Source organism: Symphalangus syndactylus, chromosome 7, assembly GCF_028878055.3.
Source record: "Symphalangus syndactylus isolate Jambi chromosome 7, NHGRI_mSymSyn1-v2.1_pri, whole genome shotgun sequence".
In the NCBI taxonomy this organism is placed as follows: domain Eukaryota; kingdom Metazoa; phylum Chordata; class Mammalia; order Primates; family Hylobatidae; genus Symphalangus; species Symphalangus syndactylus.
Genome location: NC_072429.2, coordinates 100,408,348 through 100,419,343, shown reverse-complemented (window position 1 = coordinate 100,419,343; position 10,996 = coordinate 100,408,348). Strand labels below are relative to the sequence as shown.

The window sequence follows — 10,996 nt, the reverse complement described above, 5'->3', positions numbered from 1 at the left end:
TTTAAAAGAAATGGTGAAAATGCTTCTTTAAAATGCAGGGGTAGTGGGGACTTCCAACCCTTATTAAATACTCACCTCTGCTACCAATACATAATCCTCATGAAGACAGACAGGTAAAGACACTGTCTCAAGATGTATATTTTTTTTCCAATACCAGTATTTAATCACTTTATTGGGTTCCCGTTGAGTGTCCAGTGGCAGCGGAACGTAGAACCAAGCACTATATACAATCTTGGAGGTAGGCATGGGGTGGGAATGGTCGGGGTTATTAGCAAAGAAGTAGGAAACCCAAGCTCACAGCCAATGCCTTGAAAACAATTACAAAGTAGCTTACACCTACATCTCATGGCAGAACAGAAATCAAGTTCTTTCCTTAGTGGTCTATGAGGGGTGTTTGCTGCCAGGGATCAAGTGGGTGATGTTCACCTTGGTGCCTTTTCACCATCCTCTTCCTCTTTCTTGCTGCTTCTGGCTGATCAGAGGCCCCACTATAGAATACCTGAGTCCCCAAAATCCATTCCCAAGTTTCCAGATCACTATCCTTTTGCACCCCACCTCCTATGAAGGCAGACTGTGTCTAACTTGCCTCTCTCTCCAGCACACGGCAAAACATCAGGTCCAGAGTAATTGAACTGAATCAGTGTAGACAGTGGAAGACAAGAGCTGGTACTGAACTTCACGACACTGACAACCATCATTGGCTATCCAACCAGCGTCTCATTCCAGGGAGCTGGGTGGCACATGTGACGAGCACCTAACAGCAGGACCATGGCTGCCACAGGCCAAGGGAGAGGCTGCCTCAAGAGATGTGGAGACCAGCTCGTGTCCTCAGCTGGACCTACCTGGGCAGCTGGGGAGAGCACCAAGACCTCCTAATGAGGCTGTGGAACACAGTCATGACAACAATCCTTGGGGCCCATTTCTAATCCCAGGATCTCTCCAGAAGGCTCTGCAATGAGCGCTTCCTCCAGGCCCTGACTTCCCCATCTCTGGTCTAGGCACAGAGGCTGCTGGAGATGCTGCTGGGGTTGAAGTTGGTCAAGGGAGGCTTCCTGAAGGCAAATGTTTAGCCAAGATTTGAAAGCTGTGGACATGGATAGACAGAGAGATGGGAAGATGTAGAAACACTACTTGTTTGGAACAGAGCTGCTCTTGGGAGATAATCATGGACAGCGGTTAAAGGAGTGAGGGTGGCTCCACAGAGTGGTACCCACCAAGGAAACCCCAGCAGATACTGGGATAGTGCATCCAGGTGTTCACATTCGAGCCAACAGATCTTAGGGAGCCTGTGGGTTCCAGGGCAAGAGATTGTGAGAAAACTGGAGTTAGAGCCACATGGTTTCAGCCTCCACGCGGAGGTTGGTGCAGGTGAACTAAGGAAGCAGAAAGCTTTTGTGGGAATTCAAGGGCGGGCGAGTGTGCCTGGGAGTGAGGATGGGCAGAAGCAAGTGAACAGAACCAACTCCTTGCCCAAAGGGACGGGCCAAGAATAACAACCCTGGGTAGCCTGCCATGGTCACACAGAAGCCTTGGAAGTTCTTCAGCCCTCTTCACATTTAACACTGGGGTGAAGCACAGCAAAGTAACTTTACCAGGAAATCCCTGCTCTGTTGAAGCCCAGGACCTGAAGACAGGGTGGGCAGCTAGAATTTTCCCACATCACATGGAAACCTCTCTCCAACAAGGTAAAAATCCCCAACACTGGCTGCACAGAAAGCACCAGACACTGTTGTTTTATGTTATGAATATTTATTTTTTCTTCTTAAAAATGTACAAAAAATAAAATAACTGTATTTATAGTTTATAGATTCCCCCTCTCCCATTTACAAAACTATTAAGTTACATTTACCTTTTTTTTAAAACATGAGAGCAAATTGTACATATATCAATCTCCCTTGCTTGTCTTTAAGAAAGGGCCGTTCATAGCATTTGGCACAAACCCTTTATTTCTGTTGCATTTTCATGATTTTAAATAAGAAGGAAAATAAACATTTGATTTATTTCACGCTTCCTAAGTTTCTGGGCAGGGACATGCCTTACTCTTTTAGAAACCAATTCCAAGATGACATCTGACTGCATTTTTCTGTTGGTCCCAACTTCTAAATACTCATAAAGTCTAAACAATTTGGAGATGTATGAGGAAAAACTCTTGTTCTGTTCAGTTCAGACCTTAAAAAAAAAAAGTAAAGAAAAATGCTCATTTCACATGTCCGTGATCTTCCATGGATTTTTTCAAGCTTGAGTTTGATTAATTTAAGGGACAAAAAAGAAGAGGCAGCAAGTTTTCCTATCTCTTTGGAGTGTTTCGCTCGGGAAATTTTGCTCATCAAAGTTCAGCTAACATACACAGCGGACACATCAAAGGCAAACTGGGGTGCTCTGAGGACGCAGAGGGGAATGGATCAGAAGGGATGTGGCACTCGGCACCACCCTCTGGTGGCACTGGCCTCATATCCCTTGTTGTGGCAATTGTCACCACCGTGATTGCTCAAGGACTTAGGAAACATGCACAGCATCTTCAATTCATCTTCTGCCTTAGGGCAGGACTGGCAAACAGTTTCATAAAGAGGCTGGAGAGAGAGGGGTAGGTTGCCTGTGTCAGGCTGCCAAATCTTTGTCTTTTTCCTACTCTGGGGTCCTATGCCCCAGCCCGAGTATTTGCCATTGTTATGTCTGCCAATCATGTTTGAAACTATTCCTAACCCTAGGAGCATGGGAAGTGCATAGTACAACATGTATTTCCAACACTGAATTTGTCCATCATCTCAGAACAGAGCCCCATTAGTACCCTGGAGGGTCCCCAAGCTGCTGGTCCAGGGCGTGGCAGTCAGAGTGGAGGAGGAGGGGACAGACTGGAGCACAGCTGGATCCACGATGCAAACCTTTGGCACCACAGAAGAGTTAACATGCCCAGAGGACACACAGCAAGGTGCCCCGTCACTGCCACTCGGAGATCTTCTTGGGCACAGCACCTGCTCTCTGCCCCATTCAATCCCTCCGCAACCTCAAGGAGAAACAGCTGAGCTAGAAGCAGCCCCTCCATCCTGCTCTGCATCTCAGGGGCAGATGAGGTGGGAGCACAGGAAGCCCTTAGAGAGGGGGCCTCCAGGTAAGAGTCAAAGTGCTTTACAAACAAATCTGGGCCTTTGTGGAGAACCTGTCCTGGACCCTGGGCCTTGGGTGCAGGATGTGTCTAGCTACCAAAAAGCTAGTGCTCCAGCCCACAAGGGTGAATGCAAACCCCTAAACCTGTCCCCTCAAAGAGAACAGTGGTCCATGATGGTTCATCATTTTGCGATTGTTTAGGGGAGTGTTTTTCTCTTCCGGCTCCCAGGGCATGTAGCAAGAGACCACAGCTTCTCTCTCCCAGTTTGCCTCCTGAGGCTGGTTTCACAGGAGCCAGGTATCTTGGCACATTCTTTCTCACTCACTTCCTTAAAACCCAGCACCCAGGAGCAAGGCAAACAATCCCCGCTTTCCGTCTGGTGGCCCAGGAGGAAGCCCCAGCCTGCCGACTCAGAGCTGAGCTGTTCATAGCTCTCACACGGCAGCAGGCCTTTTAAAGGGCCACTTGAGATGAAGGGCGTGCTTGTAAACTGGGAGGCACAGCACAGTGTCCAGGATTCTCATGATAGCCCAGGAGCTCTGCAGCAGGCCCAGCCACAGGGCCCTGATGGCAAACCCCCTGCAGAGGCTCTCCAGAAAGCTCAGGCTGTGCCCGCAGCCAAAGCCGGAGAAGGAGCTGGGTCTCAGACAGGATGACCTTTCCCACGAGACAGCGCAAAGGGAAAGTCAAGCAAAACACATCATTGTGAGATAAATGTGGTGGCCTCGAAGGAGAGTCATGCCCATGGAGAGGGAGAGGGGGCTTCCTCTGGGGACAGGGAATGAGCCCCCAGGTATGCCCACCGCAGAATCCATCTTGACATCAGCTGCAGTCACCTTAACATCCCAAAGGCCCTCTCCCTAGCCCTGCAAGTCTCCTGAACAGGCACAGAGGCAAAAACCCCCATTAAAACGGTCTCCAGGTCTGTGTCTCCTCTAGACCAGTGGCAGTAAACATGCCCACATACCACAGGTAAAATATATTATTACAATATTATAAACACTATGTACAATGCAGACAGGCAGACTTTCTGTGTTACTTACTAATTACACGGTGACTGAATGTCTTTCTGTACAAGGCCTGGTGGCCACTTGCTGGGAACCCTGGAGGTATTTAGCAAGACAACCTTCCCCAGAGCAACCTAAAGGTGTTTGACCAGAAAGTGGGCATCCACCTCTTGCTCCACCTATAACTACTGCACCCAGAAGTAGCTCATTTTGTCCAGCCACTGGGGAGATGTGGAGGGGTGAGAAAGAAGGGATGGGGATTTTTTAGGCTGTTCAGGATGAGTGTTTCTCTTAAAGGGGGAACGCTGGACGGTCTCATCTGGAGCTAGCAGTGACCTGCAGAGTCCTGGCGGGCCTGGACCCGGGCTCCAGGAAAAGGTGGGCAATAGGAATCCAACAGGCCTAAGGCACCTTCCTGAGGGGCTCAGGCTTCAGCTCCGTGGTAGGTGCCAGTGGATGGGCCAAGCACACCGACAGTGGGGCCTGTCCCTTGCCCTACTCCCCAGCACAGTCTTGTAACAGCAGTTGTGAGAGGGGGGAGATGGGTCTCCAGGTTCTGGGGCCGGGGCCTCTGTCTCTCTCAGGGAGGAATGCACTGAGAGCTCCAGCCAAAGCGGATGCCAAACCCAGGGCTAGATTTCCATGAGCGTGACCTTGAAGCCCTCCACCATGCTCTCCATGTTGAGGATAAAGGTGTCCTCGTTCGAGTAGTGCTCGATGATGTTGTCATCCATGTTCACCAAGATGCTGCCATGGAGTGGGGAGGGGTGTGAAAAACAAAGACGCCATGAACAATGTGCCCAGGGCAAGGGGAGCACCAGGCTGGGGGTTCTCGTAGCCATTCTTTTGTGGTGGAGGCTGGGAGGAGTGGAGGAGAGAGGACACAAGGCAGGGAAAGACCCTCATTCTGTTTTCTTTCCCCAAAAGCTAGTTTGAGGAAAGCAAAGCCTCAATTTCTCAGAACTAACATTCAACCCAAACTGCTTGCATTATAGATGAGTAAACTGAGGCCCAGAGAAGTTAGGAAGCCCAGAATCACAGAGTTACTGATTACCAGGGCCAGGACCTAAATCATTAGGCTCTCTAACTCTTTTCAGTAAACCATATTGCCTCTGCTCTTAGGAGGAAGAGGAAAATAAGCAAGAATCGCAGCTACCCTTTTTTGAGCATGTAATATGACCTTGTATTTAGTTCTCACAGCAACTATGAAGGCAGATGTCATCGCCCTTTTGCAAATGAGAAAACTGAGCTCAACAAGGTTGAACTGTTTCCCCAAGTTCATTCAGTTAGTGCATGGCTGAGCTTGATTTTGAAATTAGCTTTACCTCATTCTGACACTTGTACTTTACCACTTGTGACCTACTCCTGGGGCTAACTATCCCTGGTAGAGTTTTAAGAAAGCCAACAGCTTCCAGAGACTTCCATAATTTCCTTAAGCCAATTTCATGATTTGAAGTCAGACAGATGCTAGTTTGAGAATGAACCACTGACTCCATCATTTTACAGTTATGTGTCAGCAGGCAAGCTGTTTAGCCTTTCAGAGCCTCAGTTTATTCTCCTGGAAAAATAAGAACAGTCACTTAGCTTTAACGGATTGTTTTTATGATAAAAACATTTAGCACAACACCTGATACAGAGCTTGATGAAAGCAAAATGTTATCATCAGCATGTACCTCTGCACTGAGGATTTCTGCTCGGCAATAAGACTGTGAGAGACCACTCAAATCTCACTGTCAGTAATACACCCAGCCTACTACATTGACCTTGGCAAGAAGTATAATGTGCATTTTGGTGAATCTTCCAACAAGAGCTCAGGTGGAAAGCGTTTCCTGTCGGATCCTCCAATCAACCAACAGGACTCATCACTCAGAAAGCCTGAGCTTCCCGGATAATCCAATTTCCTTTATGAAAGTGATCCGGAGAAGAGTTGACTCATCTTCTGCCTTTTGTAGGAAAATACCCCAGAAGCTGAGTCAACAGATACCATCTCCTGGCACTTACACTAGCTCCTGTGGCCCCTACTCTTAGACCCTCACACATAGGAAGCCCACACAGAAAGTCAGACGGCAGAACATGGGAGCTAAGCACTTGAGCTTTGAGGACACAGATGGGTTCAAATCTGTGCTCTACCTACTGAACATGAGACCTTGTGTGACACGCTTAAGCCCCCTCTGGCTTGATTTCTTCATCAACAAATCAGAGATAAGAGATTCCACCTCACAGAGTGGTGAGAACTAAATAGAGGAATACATGTAAAGCACTTAGGAAGGGACCCCGAACCTACTGAACACCCAGTAAATATGACCTATTGTTCTTAACAATGAGAACACACAGGTCCAATGATCATTTGAGAACTTTTTCTTGATAATTACCTTAGAAGAATCCCCTATGTTCCAAACCATTTTTTGTTCCTAGTATGCCACCCAGAAACCAACCCCAAGGGCCATACGTGATTCCCTATAAACTCCACTCCCTGCAGAAAGGTGACTTTGCCATTCTCCCCAGTGTCCTCAGCACCTCCAGACCTCTGTGGTCTTCCTGCTCGTCTTGTCATTGAAATAGGCATCTCAGCTGACATAGTGCCAATGCACTGCCTCCCTCCCTCCCTCTCTCCCTAAAGATCTTCCAAATGCAATCTCCTCTGCAATTCTCTGGAAGAAGGACACAGTTTTTATGAAAAGTGGGCAACAGACCTAACAAAAGACAGGCATCATTTTATTTTTAAGGCATCATGTGGACTTAACTGAAAGTCAATTTAAGCTCAGTTTCTTTCTTACCCTTTTTTGCTTTTCTTGTAAAGCTTTGCTATCTTCTCCACGGGCAGCCCATATTTCTCAGATATCTGTAATACCAATAACAAGAAGGCAGATGAGCACAGAAGGACGCCCAACTGGAGGCAAGGGGGAAAGTTCCAATTTCACTCCCTTGGACATTTTCCCAGGGATAGAGTGCTCTTGGCACCCATGAGTCAAACTCTCAAAACACTCATTTATGAGCCTCTCCCTTTGGATAGACTTTAAATCATTCAACAAAAAATTCAGCCTCATGGGAATTCAATCTATGATAAAAGCGGCATTCCAGGTCAGTCAGAAAAAGATGGACTGTAACTATGACGTTGGATGAAATAGTAGCCATCTAGAAAAAAATTTAACAAGTTACATTGGATTCCTTCTCCACTCCTTACACCAAAATACATTTGATACAGATCAAAGATTTACATGTGAAAGATGAAACTGTAAAAGTAGAGGAAGAAACCATGAGTTAATTTTTTGGATAGCTGTCATCTTAAAGTAAGGAAGATCTTTCTAAACAAGGCATGAAACCTAAAGAAAAAGGTCAAAAGGTTAATAAAACAACACAACTTTAAAAATGCAGTACAGAAAAAAAAAACAACTAAAATGCTGAAGACAAAAAATACACTGGGAAACATTTTTGCAACACAAATGACAGACATGGAACTAACGTCCTTAAGTAAAAAAGAACTGCAAATCAAGAAAAAGATCAGCAATTCAATGGGCAAAGGAAGAAAAAACCTGAAAGAGCAATTCATGGAAGAAAAATAATTGGACAATGAGCTTATAAAAAACGCACTACACAGTCATAATTTAAAATTTTCAAATTAAAGCAAAGTAGGATACCAACTTTATTTATTTTTATTTATTTACTTTTTGAGATGGAATCTTGCTCTGGTGCCCAGGCTGGAGTGCAGTGGTGCGATCTCGGCTCACTGCAACCTCTGCCTCCCAGGTTCAAGCGATTCTCCCGCCTCAGCCTCCTGAGTAGCTGGGACTACAAGTGCTTGCCACCACACCTGGCTAATTTTTGTATTTTTAGTAGAGATGGGGTTTCACCATGTTGGCCAGGCTGGTCTCGAACTCCTGACCTCGTGATCCACCCACCTTGGCCTCCCAAAGTCCTGGGATTACAGGTGTGAGCCACCGTACCTGGCCTATTTTTCAAACTAACAAAAAACTAAAACTTGATAATACAGCATCAGCCAGAGTATGAGAAACAGCAATTCTCATATTCCATATTGTTACTGTCTGATGCAAGAATAACATGCTCAACTTCTTGGAAAGAAATTTGGCAGAAGCTATTAAAATTTAAAATGCATATATCCTTTGACCCACATATTCCATATCTAGTAATCAGGTCTACAGAAATACATTCAGATGTACACAAAGATTTTCAAAGCATCACTGTTTAGAATAGAGAAAACTGCATATAACAAACATCTGTTAAACACATTTTAATAACTCACACTTAAAAATCATGGAGTCATCAAAAGAAATGTGGGAAGCCTACATGAATTCACATTAACAAAAATATTCTTAACATATTGAGGAGAAAATACCAAGTTGCAAAATTGTGTTTATAGTGTGATCCCACTTGTATTTTTAAATATATATATATATATGTAAGTACATAAAGAATATTTGAAGGACCCACCAACATATTAGCAGGGACTACCACTGAAGAATGGACAGAAACAAGGAGATCCTTTTACTTTTTGTTTTGAAAAATTCAGTTCTATTTATTTTTACAATCATTGCGTTTCACTTTTATAAATATAAAGTAGTAATAGTTTACAGATGGATTCGGGAAAGCCCTGCCCTAAATGTCTTTCATACCCTCTCTACTACCAAATCAAATCTGTCTGCCCCTTCTGAGCCCAGCAGTTGGTGGGGCTCACAGGCAGCTGAGAAAGGTGAAGTTTGAAATGTGGATTATTGGAAAGTCTAGCAGAGGCTGGAAAGAGAGGCTGAAGAGGTCTAGAGCAGAGCTGGAGGAGCTTTGGATCCTAAGAAGAGTTCACACTACAGAGACTCACACATTCCCACCCTTCCATCTATCTCACCCCACAGGAAGAACGCCCCATCCCCTAATAAGGCCCGAAGGCACTGAACAGGTGAGCAGAGAGCTGGGAGAGCAAAAGGAGACTGGCACCGAGTAGCCGGCCTGACAGACATCACTAATCCATCACTGATGAGATAACCTCACAGCCACACCTGAGCCAAATGAGCCAAGGATGAAAAACAACACATCCAGTGGGGGTCTTTGGACTGCAAAGAAAATTGGCAGAACTTCTGTTGGAGGCTCCATTTGAACAGAACATAAAACAGCACTTAAGAAAAACAGAACACTTGTGGAGCACACACATGCAAAATTCTGATATACAAATATGATCATTGACCTAAACATTTTTTGAAGTTGAGCAAATGAATGAAAGGATAGGTGGTCAATTTAGCAATCTCAATAGTGTCAGAAAAAATCAAGTCAAAAACAATTTCAAAGTGCAAAGCAAAAGGATAGAGCATGGATGGAAATCATGATGGAAAAGAAGAAAGACTTGAAAACATCCTGGAACTTCCCGGACAGAAATAGCAAGTTACCCCAAAAAAAGATAAGCCTGGCTTCAGTCTTCTCATCTCAACACTAGAAACCAAATGACAGTGGACAGGAACTCTTACAGTCTACAGGAAAAAAGTATTTCACTCCATAAATCCCATACACCAACAAGCTATCTCTCACGTATCAGGGTGAAAGAGCAGTGTATTTCACCCAAATATCTCATTTGAAAAAATACAATAGGCCCTCAGTATCTCCAGGTTCTGCATTCTTGGATTCAAGCAGCCATGGATTGACAATATTAGAAAAAATGAAAAATAAAAGTACAATGGCAAAAAATATGAATCAAAACAATACAGTCTAACTATTATTTGCATGGCCTTTACAATGTATTACATACTATAAGTAATCTAGAGATTATTTAAAGTACATGGGAGGATGTGTGTGTGTTATAGGCAAATATCTATGCCATTTTACATGACAGACTTGAGCATCTGTGGATTTGGGTTTGGAGGAGGTGTCCTGGAACCAGTCCTCCCCAGGACCTCAAGGGACCACTAGATTCACAAAAGCTCCATCCAAATAGCAAATGCATCCAAATGGAGACATCAAACTAGGGAAAGGGGGAAGGAAAAAAGCCACCAGTGTCATGCTGTAAACTTGAGTATATATAGCAGGGGTGTCCAATCTTTTGGCTTCTCTGGGCCACATTGAAAGAAGAATTGTCTTGGGCCACACATAAAACACACTAACATTAATGATAGCTGATGGACTTAAAAAAAATTGCAAAAAAATATTCATAATGTTTTAAGAAAGTTTACGAATTTGTGTTGGGCCATATTCAAAGCTATCTTGGCCCACTTGCAGCTTGCAGGCCATGGGTTGGACAAGCTTGGCACATAGGGTTATGTGGACTGCAAATGTGAAATGTATGTGCTAAATAAAGATTCTTGAGGTAAAAAGGACAAAGGAAAATCTGATCGTTTTCTAGAAATAAAGCATTAAACTATTTTTGCAAAAGCTAGAAGTTGGAAGTTGATGGGGAGAGGGTAAGCATTTCAACTGGCTCATTTTAGTGAGAGGAGGGAAGGCAAGGGAGAAAATACAGCTCTAAAGTCTCATCTCACAGAGGGAGGAGCGGAGCTGGAGGGCGCTGGTGGAGAAAATAGTTGGAAGTTTATTTTCAAATAGTAGCGAAGAATTACTTTAGGAATTTGGAAGATTTAGGAAACGTAAATAATAATTTTCAAATTTAAAAGTTGAAATACAGCAACTTAGAATCTGACTGCAAAACTAAAGAGAAAGAAGAAGCCACAAAATGAAATAATAAACAAAAAGATGGAAGAAATACAATCAAGTGCATCAGTTATTACACCAAATGAGAATAAACTTCATTCTTCCACCAAAAGCCAGAGTGTCTCAGTGAGTATAAAAGAAAATAAATAAATAAAGAGAAAGATAAAGAAGCCCAACTGTATGGTGTTTAAAAGAAAAGCACTGAAGACAATGTAGTGAGTGAAGGATGACTGATGGG

General features: G+C 44.2%; 1 protein-coding gene across 1 annotated transcript in view; it reads right to left on the bottom strand.

Moving 5' to 3' along the window:
- Positions 1–1,184: 1,184 nt before the first annotated feature.
- The window catches only part of GRHL2 (grainyhead like transcription factor 2), a 175,753-nt gene continuing 165,941 nt past the window's right edge, over positions 1,185–10,996 (bottom strand). Inside the window, exons 15-16 of the mRNA XM_055286930.2 lie at positions 6,891–6,955; positions 1,185–4,860 (exon numbers count right to left, since the gene is read on the bottom strand). Of these exons, the coding sequence (XP_055142905.1) occupies positions 4,746–4,860; positions 6,891–6,955 (180 nt within the window). The 3' untranslated portion in view covers positions 1,185–4,745. The remainder of the gene's footprint in view (positions 4,861–6,890; positions 6,956–10,996) is intronic.